The sequence below is a fragment of the Parambassis ranga genome, chromosome 12 (genome assembly GCF_900634625.1).
Source record: "Parambassis ranga chromosome 12, fParRan2.1, whole genome shotgun sequence".
NCBI lineage: Eukaryota > Metazoa > Chordata > Actinopteri > Ambassidae > Parambassis > Parambassis ranga.
This window is the reverse complement of record NC_041032.1, coordinates 4,370,875-4,397,000: the sequence shown is the minus strand read 5'-3', so window position 1 is coordinate 4,397,000 and position 26,126 is coordinate 4,370,875. Positions and strand designations below refer to the sequence as shown.

Below are 26,126 nucleotides of genomic sequence, written 5' to 3'. Positions count from 1 at the left end.
CTGAGTTCTATTTGATTCATTGCCTTTTCATCAAGGGTCATGCACTTGACTGCAGGGGTGTCCCAGGGCCAGCCCCAAAGGCGACACTGACCTCTGCCTTACAACAGAACAACAACACTTTCTAATAGAGAGATCAATAAAAGATTAAGTATAAGGTCACGTATAGCCTAAACCAGGAAATCTACTCACTATGATCCAATGTGAGTAGAAGTTCGTCAACAGAACGGCAACTAGCAGATTGCATAGTGTCAGCTTGCTTTGAGTTTTTGTTAAGAAGTTATAGGATCAGTTCATATCCTGCAAACGACAACAGGAAGCCGAGTCAGGTGTTGATTGGCAGCAGTGTCACTGCAGCAGCAGCGCTCATTTGGCATGAATATCTAACTGAGCTTCAGGTTCGCCTGTTTCTTTCTTGCACATATACAGAAGGACATTTGACACACACATAAGCACGACATGCTCTACAATCCATTATGGTGATGCTATTAAGCTGAGCACTTAAGCAACGTGACCCCAGTTGGCCTTTTATAAACAGTCTCTTCACCGGCTTTATGATAAACATGCTCAAGGCAAGGTCAGCTGCATTCAAAGTTCTGTCTCGCTTCACAGCTCCTGTCATCTGTGTACAGGCATTACAACAGCTATAACTCATTCAAACATGCACCATACAATGTATGTAAGTAATATATATATATATATATATATATATATATATATACACGGGCTGAATGGACATGCCCTCCAGGGCTCGTGTGGCACTTTTCAGAAGGTTTGAAATTGCATTATAAGAGCACGCAAAGCCCATTCTTTCATTATGTAGTTAGGGTTATGTGGTTTGGGTTGGGATTAGGATTAGGGTTCAAACCATTTTACCAGTGTTTATAAATGAATCATTTCAGTGGATGAACTGATAATCTTCTGCAGGTGTATTATGCAGGGTTGTCTTCTAACCATAGACTCTAAATAAAGATGGATGGCATGCTTCTGCCTCAGACCATTGAACATAAGGGAGTTCAAAATATCTAGTTTACGGGCGCTGCCATGCAGCAAAAAGACACCATCTTGGAAACAAACCCTTCACAGTAGAGGTCAAGAGGTGAAGTCACATCACGATGGAAGCAGTGGTGTTTATGACCTATACTGCAGCTGGCCAGTAGGGGGCAATCCAAATGTTGTGGCATCACTTTTAGGAAGCTGTCATGTTTAGTTCTTAAGTTCCAACCAAGAAATACAATAGATATAAACAACATCGACAGGTAAATAACAAAATAAAAGTAGTCTCAAGATTTGGAAATGTTTAGAAAGGCTAAAATGAGCTTTGTGAGTAATATTGGAAGGGCTCTTTAAGGGGCTAATTGAGAGGAACAATGGATTTTTTAAGAAAGTGATTTAAAAGATCTGTTCCAGCTTTAGCTCCTCGGGGGGCTTTGATGCCCAGACAATAACCCTGTGATCTCAAATCGTTTAAGCACAGACATCACATCGGGTCATCCATTGATCTTTAAAACCACCGGAAAGTTCCTTACTGCATTAAATCTTTGAGTAACATTGCCACAGGCGGGATCATTGGTGTTCTGTTGAAGCCCCATTGATCATGTCTGTTCTCTGTAATCAGGCCTCTGTGTAGTTCACACTCCTGTCACTGTGTCAGCACCGCAGGCCTGTGCTGAAATGTAAACATACATTTACATACACTACAGTGCTGCACATTCAAAGACACACAGTCATACTTCACTTTTAAATCTTTCCCACTTCTTCAGGAACAAAAAGTGTCCATCAAAAACAAATGTGGAACCCTTAAATCCTCTTCTTTCCAAGTCCTCATGTTCCCATCCTGTGTCCTGCGACCTGACCTTGTGTGTCTCACGGCTTATCTACAGTACGAGTCCTCGTCATCCTCTGTCCTGTTATTCCAGCACAGCCCTCCCTCCTGACTTCTTATCTTTGTCCTCAGCTAACCCCAGTTATAACCTTCAACCTGCCTGTGTTTCTGTCCTACTTCGTCTAATCCCTGCTGTTTGAGTGTGTGTGTCATGGAGATGAGGGTCAAAGAGTGAGAGAGACCTACGCTCATGCATCAAGACAGGAAGAAATGGTGTTTTTATTTTATATTGTCACATAGCCTATGGTAAACATATATTGTCTTTCAATAATGTCCAGTAATATCCCAACATATCCAGTAAGACTTGAAAAAACAATGTTAAAGAATTCTAAAAATATGAATACTCTAATTATTTTTATATAGTATCATATCAATATTTGCATTTTTTTCACTGACTGCAGGGGGAGACAAAGATCCCACACTGTCTTTGTTAGATATCCCTAATTAACTTAATTACAAGAGAGCAAGCTGGCTGCATGTTGCCTTGTTTTTGTTTTATTCATGTTTTTTTTTATTTACAGTGTACATGCAGTATTAGACACTTTTGAAATCTTTAAATGTCAATTGTTTAACTAAACCAAGTAGTATTATATGAGTTATGTACCTTGTGCGCAGGTCTGTATGCACACGTGTCAACCTGTCTCTATGCGCGACACTGGAAATGAGCCTTTATGTAATTAAAGCAATGGTCACACTGAAAGAGTGTGTCAGCCATCAGGTTAATGAATGCACAGCTACAAAGGTCAGCTCGTCCCTTACAGGCATACAGACGCACACACACACACACAGAGAGAGAGAGAGAATCCTGCAAACTCCACACTCTTTTCTAATCCATGCTAATTTCTCCATGTAACTTCATTAAAGCTCCCATCCTCAAAAGCTCATTACAAGTATCACTAACACAACAACTGCCACATCTGATGTATGTTATCTTCCTGCTGATTGTTATGAAGCAGAGAAGGTGCTTCCTCCAGAGCATAATAACACGCCCACATCCAAAGGCCCCCCCACCAATGAAATGTGCATTATATTATAAGTTATTAATGGAGTCCCGCAGGGCAAAATTTAATTACGTAGTACTTTGTGGAGACGTGCGCTGGTATCTATCTCCTCTGTGTGTGTGTGTGTTTTGCGCAGCCTATTACTGTCCAATGCAGCTGTTTTCATTTCTCTTAAATGGGTCAACTAGGTGTAATTGAACTATGTTCATAATTTCATCAGAAAGCCTCTAATGAGCAATTTGATGGTGCTTATTCTTTTTTCTTCTGCTCTGCTGTCTTCCCGGTGTGTGTCTGTGTACTCTGTGTGGTAAGCAAAGTAATCAGCTGTCATTCAGAGAATGCAAAAAGCATTTGTTTGCACCTGATTGCCTATCAATGGTTTCAACCACAGTGTCCCCTGATTTAGCCTGTTCTAGCACTGGCTGTTGTTGTGTTTTGTTTGTTTGTTAGTTTGTTTGTGAGAGGACAGCAAATTACTATTTACTTTTAGAAATCGCCAATGGACTTGGAGATGATGGTTAGTTTGTCGGTGGTCACTGCAATAGTTTGACACATTATAGCAGTGGCCCCTTCTAGCAGGAGCCCTGTGCACCTGACTTCTTGACCTACCTGATCTGTTGCGCAAAACAACGGTCGCATTTCTGTTGGAGCAGGGTGTCCAGTCATGACTTTTACATGTAGCTTCCTAGGGCAGTGTTTCATCAGGAAGTTGGTTCACATTGGAGAATCAGCACATAAGCACGGGAAAGAGATGTGTACACAAAAAGGCATTGTTAAGTCTGAAGAGTGAGTGAGTGAGTGAGTGAGTGAGTGAGTCAGTCAGTCAGTCAGTCAGTCTGGATACCCATTCATTTCCTATGGTGGTAACAAGGTTGATTAAAACAATCAAAATTCAATGAAAGAGGTGATCATCACTTCTATATGTTCAAGTCCATAGTGTAGAGGATATCATAAGTTATTGAGGCAATCAGATGTAAAACACAATTTTTATGAGTTTTAAGTTATAAGTCGGTCAGATTTGACACGAACATGACAGGAAGGTTAGAGTCTATGGTTTAGTCTATGCCACTAACGTATAGTGACGGTCAGCGTGTTGGTCCGGTAGCGTGAGGGTTTTACATGTAAAATATGTGCCGTTGCTCAAAAAAGGTTGGGAAACACTGTCCTATAGGGTGAATATGCAAACTATATGTAGCACCTTGCTGGACATTTCATGGGACGTTTACTGTAGAAGCTGCCTGATTATCAATGCAAATATCAATTTTATATAAAAATATTAACATTCCAGGGAGGTTATTAGTGAAAATAAACATCTAAAAATGAATCATTTTCTACTGTTTGCTACTTTTTCAGTGGGCTTTGAGGGACATGAGGGACATTCTTCAGTCTTTTGCTGTTTAATTTGTAATATCTCATTGTCACAGCACGAGTAATACATACACAACAATCCAAACTAATTTCGCAATTTTCCCACTGCACTTTGCCCACTGCACCTCTTTGCATGTCTCCTTCCTGTCCTGCCCTTTCTTGATTAATTGCTTCATTGTAATAAACCCCAGTTTGTTTGTGGCCATGTCTAATGTCTTCCACACTGCTCGGGTGTAAAGGGAATTGTTGGCACACGTGTGCTGTACAAAGCTGCAGTGAGTCAGCCCCATTGATCAAACTATTGTCAAACAGCAGAACAACAGTGTAGTCGTTACTGCTGAAAGCAGCTCCAATGGTCAGCAGTAAGAGGCAGTTTCTCGTCCCAGGACACGGCTCCGTTTCAGCCGCGGGGGGTCGATAAATCGCTGGAGCTCCGGCGTGCTAGTGCACTTTGCCACTTATTGTATCACGTATGTCTATAAACAACCCTGCATTCCTCTTTTTACACCTGGCACTGTAGTTTTAAATCCAAGCTTTTTTTTGCCTTGGGGACGGAGCATAAATGACATATGAGGAAGCGGCTGCACGTGTGTGAGTTATACATGCAAAATTAGTGTTAAATCAGGAGCAGACGTGTAATGTGATAACTGAATGTAATGTGAGTGATGTTCAGTCACGTATGGTGGCGTGAGGGGGCAGAGCGAGGGAAGGAGGACACAGTGATTCGTGACACTGTGATTGCTTTATGTACAGTTACACACAAAGATGCATGCATATCTTGCATTTTTTCATAACTGCTGTCTGAATTGCAAAGTGCTCTAAAATACATATTCATGACAGAGAACTTTTTGGATGACAATCGAATCGAATCAATCAAGACGACATCAAATAATGACAATCTCAAGACATTTATTGATTTACTCTTTATCTCTGCCATCATATCATTATGTTTGTCCTCATACAGTAAAAAAAAAAATTCCCATGCCTTTTTGAGTGTGTGTGTGTGTAAGAGTGAGGCTCATACTGCCGCCCCGTTGATAGATAGCATCTGGCTCTCCATTAACTCCTCATTAATCCAAATACAGGCAAAGAGGTGGAGGCTGCAGATGCAGAAGCAAAAGGTTCACATAATTAATTATGTGCAATTTTAGGTCTTTTTTAAAGTGGTAGCTAAAAAATAGTTAGTTAAATAAAAATTAAACTCTAAGCTGTAGGCTCTAAAGTAGGGAGGCATTAAAGGCCCATAAGAGGCACTCTATATTAATCTTAATAACACACTGTATCCATTTCCGCAACTGCCGTTGATGATTAGCACTGATTGTGAACTCGTTGATTTTAATGGATTTCAATTATTGTGCAAGCAATATAAGCTAATCGGCTATAATTTGTAGCAATCACAATCAGAAAGAAATTACTGCTGTCGACCTAATCCTGCACTTGGAAATAATCTTATACCTGTCAAAGATTAGTGATAAATCCACCCTATTTAATGAGCTAATTGATTAGTCATCTTTTTTTTTGTGCATGGCCCCTCCCTGGGGGTAATGTTTGTTCAAAGTGCGTGGAGAAAATCAAGAAAAGGATCGGTATGAATCACCGACGTGGATGCTTTTTTTTGTTTTCGTCAGTGTAACCATATTGTGTGTTTCCTGAAGGCCGAGGTAGAAGAAAAATTACAGCTCAAACCATATTTTTTTATATGGTTGACCACCGAGGATCCTTGAAAGCTGGCCTGTCCTCTAGGGATGAATTATAAAGCACCTGCCTATACATCTCAAAAAAATGGCAGTTTTCCTTCCAGAGTTCCTCAGAAAGTTGGCTGTCAGTTTTTTATTATCTGTCAGTAGCAGTGTGTTGATGTGTTGTGGCAATGCTTCCTTTGAGTGATGGGGTCTCCTGTTATAGGAATAGATCCCGCAGAAGCGATGGAGCGACAACCTGACAGATGGAACACGGTTTTTTTATCTGATGGTTACTTGTCTACCTGGGACAGTGCGGTGTGTAGTGATAAAGCATTTTGTACTCACTCTTTGTGTGTCTCTTTTGTGTGTGTTTGTGTGCACCAGGCCTTTTCCTTCGGAGGACACAGCTCTGAATGAGGATGATGTGTACCGGAGCCTGGAGGAGTTGGCAGAGTAAGTACGAGTACCAACACTAACAACCACTTGGGCTGGTTTCTGTCACTTATTAATTCTTTTGTTTCTGAAGCCACACAACTAAACCTCAGATGGTTTTCATCTGGATTTTATGTTCCAGCACATTGAAATGTTTTTGTTGTCCTGCTGCACACAACACTGTTTATTGCATCTTACGGTAAAAGGGTTGCATTGTGGTAAGAAAATGCTGACTGGGATAAAAAAAAAAAAAAAAAGAAATTCATAATCAAAATACATACAGATGGACTCTTTGATGAGAAGATCTTGTGATGTTTAAAAGTGCCACTTTTTCCAATTTCCTAACTGCTTAATTACATAAGCGTGGAGCCCTCTGTCACTCTTGCCTTGTTACCATAGTAACGCCAGCATCCCGGTTACTAGCTTTATAGGCTTGGCTGCCTCTCTCTGTTTCTCTCTCTGTCTCTCTCTCTCTACACTCGCCTCTGTGAACATGCTGTGTGTGTGTGTGTGTGAGTCTCTTAGACTTGGCAGCAGTTCCAACGGTGACAGCAGCCACTTGACTCAGATTAATGGTGAATAATTAGTTAACTGCTCTGAGATGGGTGTCATTCATCACAGGACAGATAGGATGGAGGAGAGCATCCGAGCTGTAGATATACTCTATGCCCATTGAATGCGTGATTGTGATGTTCTTTAGAGGACGAGGAATGCGCTTTTGCCATAGCAGAGGAGCGCTAGCCAAGCAGGCTAATGCTGGATTAGATTCCAAATACTGAGCACTGCAAACTTGGCTTTTACTAAAATAAACACAATCCTGCACACACAGAAACTCACACACACACAGTCAACACATGGATGGAAATGAGAAAGAAATGTTCATGCTGATAAGCACTCTGCAGTGTTTTGTTTTAAGTTTTCAAACAGTAAGGCTCAGATGTTTGTGGTAAAAATGACAACATGGGTGCACAAACAGCAACGTTTGCACACAAATCTGTCCTAAGTTTTGCCAAAATGTGTATCATTTTTCCCCCAAAACAAGCTTAGAAACAAGATCCTTTGCTCCAGACAATTATTCAGCAGGCTGGGCTTTATATTTAAAAGCTTCATGACTGAAAATTCCACTTCACTGTTGTTTTCAAAATTATGTTTGGGCAGAAAAACGACTAGGTTACTAGTGTACTACTAGGTTTAAAAAAATAAATAAAAAAATTTGCCCATACAATGCTAGCATCCTGCTAGCACCTTCAGCTTCATATGACCTTATTTTAGGAGCTCCCTCTATGGACAGGAATTTCTGTGGGCTCCTGTCAAATAAAAAAAAGAAAAGAAACTATTTTACTGGTGACAAGTCCCACCACAAACACATTTGATGCACTATATGCTGTAGATGTAAGCACTGGGGGTGCCACTGCAGTGATTGTTATTTAATTATCAACTGCAACATCCCTCAAAGCACAGGAGCTCTGGATTGAGTGGAAAAGATAAAACCTCTTCATCAGAAAAAAAAAGTTGCATTTCTGACATCACCCTAAAGCAGTTCTTCCCTGTTCACTCCATCCATTTGTACAGAAAGACCAAGTATGAGTGAATGCATGTATCCATAGCAACAAGTATCATTGAGTCCACCTGCAGAGGCAAAGTGAGTTTATCATAACTGTACTGTACAGCAGTCGGTATGGTATTCATGCACCTCCAACCTCTACACTCCAGAATCTCTCCTCTGGCTTTCGTAGCCATGGCAGCGGCTTGCTTCATATGTTTTTTCTGCATGTGTTTTACCACCATGCTCTTTTGGTGTAACCTGTACGCACAGAGGGCTGCAGCTTATTAAATTAATCACGCCACTTCTGACCTTTTTGCAAAGAACACCTATACATTTCCTCTCAGCAATGGACAGGCACATCATTGATTCATCAGGGGGTCATGCACTTCAGACACACTTAGCACGTATAGGCCACGCCAGCAATAACCCGGTTCTTAAAGACTTATTAATTAGCATGAAATATTGATGCATGTATGATTAATGATGAGCCTGTGACTGAACTGTAAAACAGTTCCAGTAAAAATAATAGTAGTGCAGGACATATGATGCAATAAAAACAATGTCATGTAAGACATGAAGCAGTAATAATCTTACAAAAAAACAATATCAGGTTGGAGGAAGATGCAAGTATTACAGCAAACAATATAAAATTGCATCATTAAGTTCAGTGGTATGAAGACAAAGGGTTCTCACTCAGAGGCTGAAAAAATACCTTCAACAATAACACCATATGTTTTATTCTATTTTATAATTTTTAAATTCAATTCAATTTATTTTTGTATTTATATTTTTTTTTTGTTTTATTTATTTGTTCATTTTATTTCGTTTTATGTATTTTTTATTTCATTTTGTTTATTTTATTTTATTTTATTTTATTTATTTTTTGATTTGATTTAGTTTTATTTATTTGTAATTTTATTTTGTTTCATGTATTTTTCATTTTATTTCATTTGATTATTTATTTTATCATAATATATGATGTTTACTATGAGAATGTTGGCTGGGTGTTGCGCTGCATCATTTCCATATCTACAGCGTTATGTATCTACAACATTTTGTCAGAATAATTCATGTCAAGTGAGTGGAATTAAAGCTTTAAGCTGACAGCATCCGCTCACCTGGATATATGCTTGCTGCAAATGAATAGCACAGACCTGTAATGATAAGAGCAGCTATGTATTTGTGAGCTATGCATCATATCTGCTTCCACAAGTATCCCAGTTAGACAGAGGCCAGCTTCTACCTAATTGAGGTCTCCCAGGTTAATGTGGTAAACCTGGTCTGCACTTCCTCCCTCTGGCTTTCTGATGTCAAGTCTTAACGTCGCTTAACTCACAGTCTTCCCCATCTGGAATGACTCCATCCAGGAGTTGACAAAGCATGAAATGGGGGTGGATCGGGCGCAGTTGCCGAGGGACTTTTTCCCTCCACGACAGGCACACAGAGATTTCCATTCCCGAAGCATGCGCTGTCACGAGCCCCTTGTGTCAGTCTTTTGCAGTTTATTTTGCTCTATTAATCCCTCGGGCAGACTGACATGAAAAGTCAATAGCTTAAAAATGGATGGGGCTCAGTTGAAGTATGTTTTTACTGCAAGTTATTAAGTCATTTATTTTTAAATTAAACTTTATGACCACATAGCAACACTCAGGTTAAACTGTTGCAATATATAACACCATTCAAAATATATATATATATATATATATATATATATATATATATATATATATATATATATATATTTCCAAATCGATTAGATTCCTCACAGATTTAGCACCATATTAACATGACAGCATCACACATTTGTTTTTATTTTCCCTTTCTGAGACCATTCTCTGGAGATAGTCCCAGTACAGCAGCTGTTACATCACATTCCCACTTCCTTCTCATCCTGCCATGTGATTGGCCGGTAAGTTGAACGAGCAGGTGAACAGGTGCATCTAATGACTTGTCTGATGAGTTTAAATACATGATTATTTTAGGGTGTTTTCACACCTGGTCTCTTTTAAAAGAACCAAACTCAGTTGTCTTTAAGTGGACCAAAAAGTGGACCAACAGAAAAAGTACTCAGTACTTTTGTGTTCACACTGTGAGTTTATTACAAACAGGACTGGGTTCTCTTTCGGTTCACACCAGGTCCTCTAGAGCAGGGTTTCTCAATTTTTTTTTGTCCGGGGCCCAGTGCTGCATCCTTAAACTTATAATATTCTCTCTTAGACCCCCACTGCACTGAATTCTGGGTAGTTTTTACTTAAAGCAAAATGGCTGCTGCTATGCTTACCCTCCTGTGTTTTCTGGTTAAATTAGTGTACATTTCTAGGGAAAATAGAGTTATATTTTGGATGTTTCTTTTCTCTACTGCCGAGTTGTCCCTGGCATCGGTCACGTGACCAATCTACGGAAAGCGAAGAAGGTTATGATACAGTGAAAAAAGGCAAAGTGAACCCGGTGCACTTTGTGTTCAGAATGTGCAGATTAGGCGAATGTTCGTTTTAAAGGGTATGTTGGAGAGTTAACATATGCGCAAAAAATGCTGAGTCATGGATCTGAGTTCATTCACAGGGCTGGACCAAGTGTGAAAAACACCCTTAAATGTATGCTCAGTAAGACATCCAGTAGTTAACCATTAAACACTTCTTTACTTGCATACATAATATGACTGTAGGCTATGTAACTTTTCACAAGACATATTATTACAGCTCATGTTTTTGTGTTGCTGTAAACATTCTGTAGTCCTGCGGGCCTGTGCATGAACTACCGATTCTGATGACCTTCCCAGCAGACAAAGCTTTACAACTTTACATGTCATCCATGTTTGCATCAAAGGGTTTAGTGATGTATGCAAACACCACAGGCCTTAGTCGTGTGTGCTTTTTGCATGTTTTAATTAGTCAAATGCACAAATGCATTGTGACAGTATCACTGTAAGAGTCAACTCAGGGCCTTCCTCCTTCCTGTACCTTTGAAACACAGAGGTTTATAGAACCTGTAAGGCAGCCAAGCCTTTGGGACATATGCTCAGTAGCTCTCATATGGTGAGTCATCCTCCATCCATCCTCTCCGCTGATGCAGCTCTGTGTCAATGAGGGACAAGAGCTTGCAGGCCAGCGGGCCAATTGCGTGCAAACGCACTGGACACCCCGTGGCCTGTCACTGTGTAATCAGACAGAAAATCAGACCTAATTCACGAGTCCTCAGGTCCTCCACTCCCACTCTCACTGTGGCACTGATGCATTGCAATGTCTACACATGCACGAACACACACCTACACACACACACCCAAATGGATTTAAATGATTTATTAATGTTCGCCAAAGCTGAAAAGATAAATAGAAAAGTTTTAGAGTGACAGTCGAACAACGTCAGCTAGAAGTATGTCGCTGTGTTTTCTCCCTCTTTCTCTCTTTAACAACGCACACACACACACACAGTTGTCTCTTCAGACTACACTGAATTATTCATTTCCACGAGACTTAACCTTACCCTCAACTTAAGCCTCATAAGTCTCGTACTATGCTGTAAATACTGAGCTTATGGGGACTATTTGTCACAATATGACTGTGTAAACACATTTATCTTTATGAGTAATACACGTGCATGCGCACACATGACTTATGGAAGCCATGACACTCTGAAATATGCACCAGTCATACTGTACCTGCCCAAGCGCTAATGATTAGCAAAACTTAGATCAGACTTTTCAAACAAAAATATTAATTTAATTTAGCATACAGCAGATATAAAGCTCTGCTGAGATATGAATAAATAAATAGAAATAAGTATAAAAAAATAGAAAATTAAATATTAAATCAAGGTCAATAAAATAAAATAAAATATACCCTATTTAGCCCAAGAAAAAAAAACTATGTAAGTACATATGCTTAAAGATATGATAGAATATGTCAACTGAGGGGGATCCAACAACAGAGATGACATTGTGTAGCCAACAATGTGTACAAAAAGGGCTGTGTTGTGGTGGCTATGGGAGTTGGGACACCTATCAAAGAGCATCATAGTGTGATGCTGCAATCAATCATTAATCATTAATGAAAGACATTACATATATTTGACTTATATCTGACTGGCTGAAAATGAGCCTGCAACGACAACAACAAAATAATGAAGGGACTTAAATGCCATCACTAATCAATAGCCAGACAAGCTATCACTAATCAGCAGTGATAGGTACACAGATGATGGAAGCCAAGCAAATGATGGAAAGCAAATAGATATTGATCAAACAAGCTATTATGTATTGTGTGTCTCCTCTTACGTCTTATAATAATATTTACTGGCGTATTAAAAGTGAACCCACTCAGACGCCTCCCTGGAGAGGCAGGCTGCTCCTCTCAGATCTTTTCATAGGTCATCTAACTGCAGCAGACCTCCCTCACACTGTACCATCTCTGCGGGATTAGAGCAAAATGAAGCGCAGCATCTGCTTTCCCAAACACTTTGCTCTCTCTCTCTCTCTCTCTCTCTCTCTCTCTCTCTGCGTTGATCCACGGTTCAGAGAGGAGAAGCTGAAGAGACGGCGGCGTCAGCTGGCCGTCGTCCTCCCACTCAGCCTCCTCTGTATTCAGCATCAGCTACTTTTCTTAATAAAGACAGGAAGAAGCACATTGCAGAGAGTGAACCATCCACCTCAATTAAAACTTCAAACAAACTGAATATTTGATTGAGGGCAGTTCTGTCTTCTCTCATTTTTTATGCCCTATTCATGCAGGCAGTGAAAGAGGGAATATTTTAGCTTTGATGGCTGATGCAGAAGGTCACATGTGGCCACGTCACAGAGGAGATAGTCTCTAACTTTGTTAGACCTCTGCCCGTGGATCTTGTTTTAGAATATTTATGAATCAATATATCCTTATAAAACAGCCAATTTCTAGAATCTGAAAGTTAAATTATAACTTCCTGGTTGGCTTGGTGAAAGGACAGCCAGGTCACAGCCTCCATTAGACCAGAAGGGGTGGAGTGTCTCGGGCAGGTTTATGTGTCGAGGGATCGCATTTGAAAAATACTTCCAAGAAGGAGAAATCCTGTTTTTGCTCGTCCTTGTTTAAAACAGGTCATTGTGAAAAACAGCATCCTTCGAGCTGGCAGGCTTTAAATGTCCTGCTCAAGGACAGTCAAACTGAGCTGGTCTTCCTGCTCTGAATATGTGGAGGCAAGCAGAGGAGAAGGTGGATCAATTCAGTACCCCCTCCAAATTATGCCTGTTCAGCAGGACACCTCTGTTTGGTTAGGTCATAGGGCTGTGTGTGTGCAGTGCAGTGTAGTGTGTGTTGGCAATAGAGCCACTGAAGGCAACATTGCATTGATGTGTTAATAGGATGTGCTGTCTCTCCCTTAATGTGTCTATTTTAGTTCCAGCCCATTATCACTAGGAAAACATTGGTTGTTCGTCTGTGTGTGTCAGATCTGTGATGGACCTCTGTGATCTTGTATAGGACGAGTGGATGGATGTAGTTTTTTTTTCTCTCCATGACTTCTCACTTCTCACCATGGTAGCTGTGAAAATGGTGGAGAAGTTGCTAGCGGAATACACAGTTTGGGCATTGTTTCAACCAAGCGGCAACCTTTGGGGCTCAGACTTGAAGCCCATGCGGAAGTGTCAAAACTTGTAGTTCACACTGCAACCACTGGGGGCTGGCTCCAGAAGCGAGTCATTTCCCATAGACTCCCATGTTAAAATGGCCAACTTCAGAGCAGAAATGAACATGTTTACAGCCTATTACAAAAAACCATTCTTGTCTCAACTGATAAGTTCTCGTCTAGTGTCAATTGTACGGGGGGGGGGGGGGGGGGGGGGGGGGGGGGGTGAATTTATTTAAAACCCACTTGTTTTAATTATATTTGGACTTGGACTTATGACCGTTGCTGCATTGAGTGACAGGTGGTTGCTGTATCACAGCGAGTTTCCTGCTTCCACGATCGCCCGACCTCCTGAACTCTGCTCCCCCCCCCCCCCCCCCCCCCCCCCCCCTTTGTCTGTTTTTGGAGTTTTGGCGGACTGTAACCATACCAACATGGCCGGAGCCTCCCACCAAGCCTCAAAACAGCTCTTTAGAAACAAACGGGTGACGTCACGGAAGCTCTGTCCATAGTTTTTACTGTTACTGTACTTTTACTGTAACTTAAGAAGTTTTTTATGCCATAGTAAAGATAAGTGAAAAGCATTTAACCTTAAAGCAATGGTTTCTCCCAACCCCCGACCAAATTGTAAACAAATAATAGTGTGACTCAAGTGTATCTATGGCAACAGAATTGCAATTACACTGTATTGCGTCTGCATCAGTATTTTGTGTGTGTGTGTTGCTAAGCTCAAACTATTGTCCTTTATTATTTAGCAGCTACTGCTACCCTTTATCATTTATTAATTTATTTCCCTTTTTTTCCTGACTCTGTTCTTATTAGCTGCATCAACACAGGGCTCGCTGCCAAAGCCTGCCAGGGCATCTCCACTGCCTCCATACATTTCTAGCTTTCACAGATACAGTGTGATACAGCGCTCCCTGAGCTTGAGCATCTTTTTCCCAGAAGATGCTCCTCTCCACAGTAACTGTCTGTGTTCTCTGTTGGCTGCTCGCCTAATTAAAGGTCAGTTAGCTAGCTGGGTGCCAAAGCAACATAAACAAATGAAAGGGAAATGCCACTTAATAACGTGTCTCAGCGGAGCGCCTCATCGATGTCACTCTTCGGGCAAGGGCCTGTGAAGGATAATGAGCCAAGTGCTGTCACAGAAGTTTAAAGTGGCCATTTTTTTGATTCATCAGTGTAATGTGTTATGTGTGTCTCTTTCCCACAGTGAGCACGACTTGGGAGAGGATGACATCTATGACTGTGTGCCTTGCGAGGACGATGGCGATGATATCTACGAGGACATCATTAAGGTGGAAGTACGACAACCCATGGTGAGAACTTTGCGTCATGGTAACCGCCCTCATGTTTAACTGTCACATGATACACGTCTGATGTGAAGGTCTACGGCTTACGGTAGATGTCTCCTCTCTAACTGCTGATAAATCTGACTCGCTTTGCTTTCCTCATGCTGCAGATCAGATACATGCAGGTGAGTGCTGCTGCTGCTCATGACTCACATGGTGCTGTCAGTCCCCATCGCCCTTCACCACTTCATTTGACAAACAAACTCATGACCCTTCCATAGTGGCAGAGGAGACCCCATCTGGTTCACAGTCTGACTCAGTGTCTGTGACATCAGCTCTGAGGCGCTGCTACAAACAAATGAACATCATCCTGCTGGCTTTGAGCCCTGGTTGATTGCATGGTGGATTAAAACCTGGACTAGAGTTATATTCCTGCATTGTTAGCTCCAGTTTTTTTTTTTGTAGTATCAGTGTTAGTTATGAGAAGCCAAATCTGCCCCAGATGGTGTAGCTAGTTATCCCTCATAAGGCCACAGCAGTGGAAATAGTGTGGTAATGTATGGTAATCGGGGGTGACTCACTTACAGTATAGCCTCCCAAGGAAATAAATACAGGGACACTTGCTCATTAGAAGCACCCTATATATAAGGGACTCCCCCCCCCCCACACACACACACACACCTGCTTGCATGACGTGAGTGTGTGTATTTTCCTTTATTCTAACCCCAGCAACTTCCAGTCCATCATTTACAATAAAAACAATTAGCACATCCCACACAGAAAAGACTCTTGATAGTAATGGGTTGATTGTTCTTATAGCTGACTCTTCAAACCAGCTTAAGCTGTGTAATCCATCACAGTCTGCCTTCATTTTGTCAGCGTTATACGATGTTTGCTTGGTAAAGATGTTTAAAGTGATTGGATTGAAAGGCTGCTCTGAGTTATCTCATGCTGTTAATGCAGCTTGATGGATGACACAGCTCAAGCTATTTAAGATTTTCATACTGTTTGAGAATAAATTGTAAATAATACCCGGCTGTTATACAAGACAAATATCTGCAAAGTTAAATGTGCTGTGTGTAAAAATGTCTGACTTCATCCTCATCTGGCTTTAGAAAATGGGCATGACGGAAGATGACAAGAGAAACTGCTGTTTAGTGGAGATCCAGGAGACTGAAGCCAAGTACTACAAGACTTTAGAGGACATCGAGAAGGTGTGTATAAGAGTCACACATCGCTTTTTGTGTGATGCTTTTTTATTTCTTCCTGCCACAGCGTTGTAATGCGTCTCTATTGTTGGTGTGTCAGGCCCGTGGGCCGCGTCACAGCATGGAAATGTCACGTATCGGCAGGTTCATTCGGGAGCACAAATGTCACAGGAGCTGATCAATATAGTTATTATTGGCTCAGTCCCCAATGGTGTCTCCGCTTTAAACTTTAAGTACATCTAACCTCCTGGTTTCATCATTCTTTCCTCTAGCACAAGGTGACAACTCTGATTTACCTTTCTCTGTAGGTATATGATAAGGCTGTAAGGTTGTACTTTCCAACACATCATATTTCAGCTCTCACTGTGAAATAATAAACCGTTGTTCAGCTCACATCAGCTTCCATGTTGACGGATTTCATTTGACGGAGCGCACACAAAATGGTCCGCTCGGCTAATTTCATTAGACTAAATGTGTATCCTGTGTTTCCCACGTCAGACCAACACGGGCCTAAATGAAAATAAATAACCGTCTTCAGCGATCAGAGGGCTCGTAAAGCTTAATTGAGTTGGGGTTAATAAAGTCTGTCATCTTTCCTTTGCTTCGTAGTTGATCTATTTGTTATCATTATGATGATGAAATGTGACGACCATAAAACAACTTTAGAGGTTTTTTCTTCTCTCTCTCTCTAAGCAGAAATGCAGCAGCTGTATGCATTCACTGTGCATTTGTGTTCCCCTTCTAGAATTACATGATCCCGCTGAAACAAGTCTTAAGTCCACAGGACATGGAGGCTATCTTTGTCAACCTTGAGGTGAGAAAAAAATAATAAATCTACACAACACGCTTGGATGTGTCTAACACCCATATGCGTATGGATGGCTGAATGAATGACGGTGGCTGCTGGTCTGAAAGGTATGCGGAATTTACGCTTCAGTATGTAGGAAGATTTCGCTGTCACAGCTCCATGTTCATCACAGCAGCGGCAGCAGAAAACAACAGATTCAGTTTCTGTTCATTGGTTCAGAGGGAAAATGACTTGATGGCATAATTATTAGTGTAAAAGTTATTCTACAAGATCTTATCAAACAGCTTGTCAGCTTATTATACACCAACCCAGGGCCCAGTGCATCAGCATATGGTCTCGCAATGGGTCTGATGATCTCATCCTGGTACCTAATGGCAGTCAGGGTACCTCTGGCTAGCACATGGAGTGTGTGCTGTGCTAGTCCATGCTCTGGACGCTGTGCTGACAGACACAGCAAACCTTCTTGCCACAGCTCACATTGATGTGCCATCCTGGATGAGCTGCACTACTTGAGCAGCTTGTGTGGGTTGTAGACACCGCCTCATGCTACCTCTAGGGGTGAGAGCATTGACAAAATGCAAAAGTGAGCAAAACATCAGGCAGAAAGGATGAGAGCAGAGAAATGGTCTGTGGTCAGCACCTGCAGAACCTCTCCTTTATAGGGCTGTCTTGATAACCGCCTCTCATTTCAGACCTGTTGTCTGTTCCATTTGCACAACAGCAGCTGAAACTGATTCACGATCAGTGTTGATCCTAACTGGACAGACTGACTTCACAGAAGAGTGACTGACTTGGAGCTACTTTGTGTTCTTTAAGTGTTCCCTTTATTTTTTGAGCAGTGTATATAGAACTGTATAGAAAATGTTTCATCACTGGTCTAGTCTGCATATGACATAAAATATACATGCTGCTGAGGATCTTTAGGAATGACCTAGGTCTTTCCTAAAGAAAAAGCAGCATGTTGTAACTGTTCTGCAATTCATGGATCTGATTGGTTCAAGCGTGATGGACAGGTGCTTTGTCCAGTCACCTGCCAAGTGTTGTGAATGTCCCTTGCAAACAGTTTCTTCCTCAACGAACGAAGACGATTTGGTGCATCAGGTTATCACTGTGATGATGCACATTCAGATGACACATCCTTTCATCACACAGCAGATGTAATGTTGTCAGTAGGCCTACGTTGAATTGTGAGGGTTGTGAGGCGTCCGTATTTGTGCACACACAGGAAAATAACAGCCTGCTGGACAGTCAGGTACAGTGTATAAAAAAATGAATACATTTCAAAATTGACTAATATTTATTCTGATGTTCACTCAGGATATAATCAAAGTCCACTTTGCCCTGCTGCGAGCCATCGACCTGAACATGGTCAGCGGAGGAAGTGGCCTCGGGAAGATCTTCCTCGACTTCAAGGAAAGGTCAGTGTCCTAAAGCATGCTGTGTTCACATGCACACGCTGTCCTCTGGATATAAAGTTTTTAAATCCACTTTTATTTTTCTGACCTTTCAAGTTGCAGAAAGCTGCATCAAGTTGATCAGTCTGAGGATTGAAGGGATTAGTGTTAAAAGAATAAGTCGATTAAAAAAAAAGACACGTTGGTGGAAAAAGCTGAGAGAGCATGTTAGCAATTGTTCAACAAAAACCTCTCCATGAAGGTCATGCTGCTTTCCATTTTTGATGGGCAATGTGCAGTGTGATTGATTGACCAGCTAAAACATTTCCTGTAAAATAACGTCTGTAGACGCCAGCACTTTCCGCGTTCAAAACAATTAAACCTGTTTACGGCAGCTGCCATTATGCACAAGACGCGTCCTTTATAAATGGCCCACCTCCCTGACCCAGATATCGAATGAGTGGTGGCCGCCCGCCCAATAGCCACCTCTGTCAGGTGCAGCCGTGGCCCTCGGGAGCCACCAATAAACCAGGTTTGATGTCCACCGATGCATGCACCAAGGTTTGTGTCGCGTCCTCCATGCGTGCTGCACGTGCTGCACACATTGAACCATCTAAGCTCTAACTTTAAGGACATTGTGAGAGATTGTGAGAGCTTTTATTAGTTTTCTGTAATTTGTAACATTATCATACTGTTGTTGGCTGTGTGATGTAGTTTCATGTTGAACATCCCATAATGCATTGCAAACTAAAGTACAAAACTGCATTACATTACAATGTAAGCAATTGCTTACAGTGAGGTTTCAGCTTGTTTGTATCTTGATTTCTTCTTAATTTAAGTTCAGGAAAGGTGGTTTAAACATTTTAAAGACATATATTTTGAGTTTTTTAGTCTTTATTTGACTATGGACAGTGAGGAGAGACAGGAAATAATGGGGACAGAGACAGGGAATGATACACAGAAAATGGTACAAGCTGGATTTGAACATGTGCTGCTTCACAGTTTGTTTGGCACATATCTGACTTGCACAAAGACGGGAGGTCTGACCCAGAAATATCATGTTACTCAGTCAAATTTCAAAATAAAGCACCCTAAAGCAGGCTGTTGTTAGCACATCAAAGCAGGCTGCTTATCAAATCCTTTAATGTCACCACACCCAGTTTATAACACTCCAACAAAAACATCAGTCATGACCAAAAATTCTTATCTCTTTGAATTCTTGATCATGACTTCTTCTTCTTCTTCTTGGACTCTGTTAGAAATTATAATCAAAATCACTTGATAAAAAGGAGTGTGGAAATGCACACAATGAATGTTTTAATAGCAAACAGCAGTTATATGATCTCCGTCTTGCCCAGCTGCAGAGCAACATGACGATAATTTGCATCCCCCCCCCCACCCCTCATGGGGGGAGCAGTGATTTGCCTCCCTGCTGGGTTAAGTGCAACTGCTTCATAGGTAATGGTAATGACAGTGATGATAGGTTCTGGCCTCAGTCATGATTCCATACACAGCCACTCTCCTCGAATAATACAGCCATTAGAGCAAGAGTGAGTCACACTGTGTGTGTGTGTGCACCTGCTCTTGCATATACATTACAGTCCCCCGCCTTACGTGCTGATCCTGATAGTGGACATATTACACCCCCCACTCTCCGGTGTGCAGCAGTCACAGTATGTCTTCGGGCGACGTCAGTTTGCATAGGTAATAGGTCCGTCGCAGGCCTCTTCCTCAAGCCCAGAGGGCTACGTAAGGCAAAGTTGGTGTGACACAAGAGACTTCCCACTGACAGACAAAGTCAGGCACATGTCCCCTCCACCCCTGCCCTCACACGCTCCTACTGTATCTCCTTCCTCGTTAAGCTCATCGGACTTTCTGATCTGATTGAGCAGTGGTTGGGAGTCTCATTCATTTGCACGCGAGCCTAGATGAGGTCCAGATAGGCAAAGGAGGTCATGTGATGAGTAGACATCTCTAATAAAGACATTCGAACTGCACAATAGGGGCCAGAATGTAATGGTAGTGGTTGACCATCTTATTCCAGAGCTATGGTTAGTGGGCAATAAAAGTCTCCTTTCTGCATTCTGTGAAGGCTTTCCACAAGATTTGGGACCATAGCCTGCAGGGATTTGTCCCATAGCATTAGCGATGTTAGCTGATACAGCCTGACTCGCAGTCAGTGTTCCAGTTTAACCTAAAAGTGTTAAATGAGGTCGGAGTTAGAGGCCAGATGCACATTTTTCACACGAAACATAGGCTTGGACTTCATGGTGGGCGTTGTGTTGGTGGCACAAGTATTTCGGTACCTTCTAGCTCTGACCTTCCTTTCATAAACCAAATGTCATTGTTTACCATCCGTGGCATTCTGCAGGGTTATTTTGAGCAATCGATTCATTAGATTTGCAGATTCGGTGCGTCACAAGCTTTCATCGTCCGCGTGTGATTGACACGTATACCCTCCTCATTATGAGCAGATAAACAACGGTGACCAGTGGGATTTGGGTCTCGTCTGTTCTGGCCTCCTTTGGAAGTCCTTCTGAGTACCTGAGCCGGGCATAATTAATTTGGTTATCCACGCTTGTAAGTCCCCGTGACCTTTACAACAATGTGCTTGTATCTTTTTTTTCCTCACATTGACGCAAAAGATGAAAAGCTTTTTTTCTTTTCTTTTCTTTTTTTTTTATTTTTGTATTTGTCATTGAAGTGAATGCCATGCTGAAAATGTCATGGTTTATCTTCTCCATTCTTAAACAGGCACACACACACACACACACAACCAGGCCGAATGGAAAAGTGCACTCAAGAGGAAGCACTACCAAATGAATGGGCATCTAAGTGCCCTCTTGTTGATATACTCATTTGCTACATTCCCCAGCTCATTTCCGGAGTAATCTGGCTCCCAGATATCCACGCAGCGCCTAATCATGGCCGCACTACCAGCCTGTTTAAGTGAAGGTCTTTTTTTTTTTTGTTGCTCTATGTTCTCCTCCATTTGCTGTGTGCTGGATATGTTGAGTGGAGGTGAGGGGGTCCCAATGCCATGTGTCAGAGAATATTAACTGGCTCCACAGCCTGTCACTTCTAGTTTGCTGGGAAATTTCCTCCGTCGCCTGACTCGGCTCGCAGGGGCTCCATGAGAGCATGGGGGGAGATGGGGTGAAGGCCCTGGGCACGCTAACTCAAAATTGCATTTTATGTGAAATAACATGCACTGTAGCATCCTCATTACGGAGGAGAGGCCGGCACAGCAGGGCAATATCGCTGGCAATGAAAATAATAGAAAGACAAAGTTTAGTGTGCAGAGTGTACACTCTGACCTGAAGGAATGCTATTTCAGACATGTCTGCTATGAAGCTGTGGCTGTTTTCTGGAAGTTATCTCCACCGTACGTGACTTGCTGCCATGTGATTTCACTGATTAGATTTAGTTTAACAAGCAGGTGCACAATGAAGTGGCTGGTGAGTGTGTGACTTTTTGCATGTTTGTATCTTGTAGAAAGTGTGCAGATCAGCTAAAAACTTTTTCAGTTTCTGTCATGTGACTGTGGGTCATATGTGAGTCAGCCATGGCTTCCGAGCTGTGCTGAGGACTGCAGAATACTTAGCAGATAATAATAATAATAATAATAATAATACAATAACAAGAATATAGTCTTGTTATTGTAAAGGTTTTTAAATTTTTTTGTCTTGACCATGTGATTGGCTGACTAGATTTTGTGTTAGCACATGTATTAATGAAGTGGCTGGTGAACGTGTAACGGTTTGCATGTTTATACCTTGTAGTAAGAGTTTTTTTGTTGTCATGTGACTGCTGGTCTCATGTCAAGTCAGCTGTTGCTTGTGTATGAAGTAGTTATGATAAAATCTCACAATTTCTAGGTTGTTATGATGCGTTCAGGGACAATCAGAAAGTTCAAAATTTAAGGATTCTTCCTGTTAATATGATTTCTGGCAGTGTGATGTTTTTAAATAACATGCACTATAATCCCACTGGCGGCTTTTTGATGATCAGAGGTTTAACCCATCTTCAGACTTCCAGGGACAGTAAATGCTGAATTGTTACCTTAAATGCTGAATTGTTACCTTTTTACAACCACATGCCCAGACACAGTGTCAGGGGGAAAAAAAAGAGTGTGCTTATCACCGTGTCACGGACTAATTACGTCCGACTGGGTGGGGAGAGCGGATGCATGCTGCAGTGTGCCTGGGTGTCATTAGCACTTTTTGTTCTGCTGCCTGTCTTAAAGAAGAGGACAAAACCTCTGACTGCCCCCTCAGATGAAAGCCTCTTATTAAATGTGCTCTTGTTTTCACACCACATGGCAGCTATAAGGTCTCTCTTTTGTCCGACTAGGTTTGTGATTCAGTGACCTTGTTTGCAGAGACATGCTCATTACTTCTGCATCCATTGAGTGTACAGTATTATTTTTAACTGCTAGTCATTGAGTGATGTAGCTGGAAAAATGTGTAAAATGTCTGTTTGGTCTTAAAAATGCTTACAGTCGAAATAAAGCGTACCAACCATATCAAGAGTGTATCTGAGAGGAACGGACTAGTATTTAGCATTAACATTATGCCACAGAAGTCAGTTGGACCACAGGTCATATTGATGATGTGCCATAATATATTATTTTACCAGTCCAAAACAGAACAAAACAGTATTTTCAGAACAGAAAATACTTGCAAATATGCATTAATCAGTGTAAATGGTGTATACAGTCTGAGCTGAAGAGCAGCTTTCTGTTTCTGTGAGCCAGCTTGCTCTAGAAACATTGTGCATAAAGGCTAAGATGTAGTACATACAACACAAAGCGCACACATACTCAAACATGACCTCCTTTTGAACCCAGATAGATGAGCAAACAAATCACGCTTTTAATCATTCACTTAGTTCAAGTCCACGCTTTGAAAGGAACATAATTTGGTCCCTTTGAGTAGATTTTTCTTATTAAGGCCGTGCGTTGATGAATATGAATGAGCGTGCAAACAGGATACTGCCATATCACAAACATCTGAAAATCATGGTTTTTATGTTTCTAATAATTCCAATAATCATGATTCCCGCATTCATATCACAACCTTGAGCCCTTAAATTCCCTGTTATGAAAAGGCTTTTTTGTTTAAACAAGACCTTCACGTCCTCATTACTCACTATATGACTTGTGTCTTAGTCACGTGCAGCCACGTCCTCGCTACGCTGCGCAGTCCGCTCGCTGTCTTATAATTGATCAAGGCCGCCATTAATCTCAATCACTTTGTCGTCCCAGACAAGCGAAAGCTGAGGGGAGCTGTCTCCCCGAGTGTGGATCAAGTCTTAATCAGGGTCTTGTTAGCCCAGGGCCAGCTCAATCAAAGCAGGAGCCTCACTGCAGGGAGGGGAAGGGGTGGTGGTGGTGGTGGTGGTACGGTGGGTGGGGGTTGGAAGGGCTTAAACCTCTGCCTGGGCTTCAGCAGAGCTTCAGTGATCATCACTAGTGGATCTTTAAAGAGCACAGGTTGGAGTAATGCATAGCTTTGACAGACAAGCTGCTTTTAAGGAAAATGTGCTACACAAAATATGGATCAGTTTTATTTGTCAACCCCCAGAGGACCCTAAAGACCTTGGAGAATAAACTCATAAAAATGTTGAATTTAGGTGAATATGGTCTACCTAAATTCCAGGTTAATTCAAATACAGGCAAACAAGGAGCAGCAGAAGCAGAGCAGAGGAGGGACGACTGCAAAAGACAATCATTCAGATCCATTGCCAGTATGATTTTCTCTGTCATATTTTCCTTATTTTCTTCTTGTACTTGCATACTTTGTCCTCTCACCAGTTAAAAAAAACATGTACATCAATTTTCCATTTTCCTTCCTGTTTGTGCTGCTAGTCTGCCTCATAGCTTCCCCTGGCTGGTCCTGTTTGCGGTCCTCTCGCCTGCCTTAAGATCAAGCAGAGGCTCGATTAGACTTCTTCAGGGTGCCAGCTCTCTCTCTCGAGATTCATATTAAGAGCGCGAAACTCTGTACCGGGGGAGGTGGGGGGGGGGGGGTGCTATTGGAACCACCCGTGCCAATGTCCTACTTTGACTGAGAGAGGAATGTGTGCCACGTGCAGAAGCATCCTCCAGGCAAGATGACTTTGAACTCCCTCCCAGCTGAACCCAGAGATCTGTGTCAGCGTCCCATTGTAATATCTAATGAACGCAGCTCCTCATATCCTCCCTGCTCAAAATTAAGTTTTTTTTTTTTTTTCTCCTCGCCCCTCACACGCTGATAAGAGGAACTCTGCAACCTGATTGATATAAAGCAGCGTCTTTCATTAGCACTCTGTGATTACAGCTTATTGGCAAGAGGAGCCCACCCCTCCCCTCCAAATATTGCCCTGGGATTAGTATGTTCCTAATCATAATACATTTATTCACATATTCATTTGCCTCCCCCCCATAGTGCCAAATGACTCTTCCACTGACCTCTCAAATTGTGTTATTAATCTTTAAATTAACGTTCAGTATGTCTCCCGAAGCCTCTAAATGGCCAGTTCACTGCTAATTGTGGACAGTGATTTTTGCGATTTTACAAAGATATTATAAATCTTTCAGATTTCAAACCCTAAGAAAAGCCTTATTAGTTCCTAATAAGCCTCAATGTAAAAATTATTAACCATATAAGCCCAGAGGACAGGCAGGAATGTCTCAATCACATTCTCAGCTGTACATTTCTCTTAAGTCACATTATTGTTTTATGATTTGAAGCTTTATAAGAAGCATGCACCTGAATTTCAAAACTGCAATTAGCAAGCCAAAGACTGTTACAAGGCAATATATTCATCTTTAACCCTTAGAAACCAGTTTGTCCTTTTACTGTGTTTCTGAATAGCACTGGTGACATATTTTGCCAAATTTTTGAGTCATAAAATGTCCAGTTTTTCCAGTTTCTGGACAATCTCCTGTACATAAATGTGTAAAGATTTCGATGCTGCCAGCTTTAAGCATGCAAAGCTAGCACTTAAATAGTTAAGAGAGTTAAGAGCCTACAAGTAAAGGTAGTGAAATTACTCTGTTAACAGCCCATAGGGTTCCAACAGGCACTAAGATCCACTTTCTTGACTGCTGGTAATGAGCTGTGGGTGTATGTTTAGATTAATAGTTAAATGTTCTCCTTCCGCAGGCTTCTGATCTATGGTCAGTACTGCAGCCACATGGAGAATGCCCAGAAAACACTGGATGAGCTAATAGCAACACGAGAGGATGTCAAGATTAAAGTAGAGGTAAGCTTCTTTACTGTGTATGAATTAGTTACACCTTTACTTAGTGTCTGTAAGGGTTAAAAACAAAATAAAACCTTACATTCTGGTTCCACTCAAAGCATTATAATATCACTTATATCACTTAATATAACTTATTCTACTGAGATTATGATAATGTAAGAAAAACAAATACCACATATGTTCCCATATAGCCTGTCTATGCAGATATGATAGTAAAATTTACATTGGATAAATAATGACCTGAAATGAATACATATATATATAGATAGCCGCGGATTTGCCTTTGTCATGCACAAAATGGTGATGAAATCAGATAAGCATATAATATCATTAGCATAAATGCCCTCAGCGATGTTACATGTATAATCTTTTAATAATATACTAATGCAAAATAGATATTTTTTTTATTTTGACTAAATTGCTATACATTTTTGAATTTTAGAGGTTGTAAATGTAAGGGTAATGACATCATTTTGTGTGCAAATATACTCCTGATGTGATGGTAGTGAGCACTTTGGGCATTAATTCCATTCCTTTGACTATAGCCCTACATTATCTATAATGGCAGCTGACACATCATGGATTATACTAATGCTATAAAACGGTACTTCCTGTCTGGAAGTGGGCATTACAGAACTTAGATGAATTTAAACTCTTGCTTTTACACAAA

The 26,126-nt window shown here is 41.3% G+C and overlaps 1 protein-coding gene across 1 annotated transcript in view; it reads left to right on the top strand.

The window, feature by feature from the left end:
• vav2 (vav 2 guanine nucleotide exchange factor) overlaps positions 1–26,126 on the top strand; it is a 115,942-nt gene that overhangs the window by 71,539 nt on the left and 18,277 nt on the right. Inside the window, exons 4-9 of the mRNA XM_028418493.1 lie at positions 6,318–6,386; positions 14,720–14,825; positions 15,914–16,012; positions 16,752–16,820; positions 18,132–18,232; positions 25,357–25,456. Of these exons, the coding sequence (XP_028274294.1) occupies positions 6,318–6,386; positions 14,720–14,825; positions 15,914–16,012; positions 16,752–16,820; positions 18,132–18,232; positions 25,357–25,456 (544 nt within the window). The remainder of the gene's footprint in view (positions 1–6,317; positions 6,387–14,719; positions 14,826–15,913; positions 16,013–16,751; positions 16,821–18,131; positions 18,233–25,356; positions 25,457–26,126) is intronic.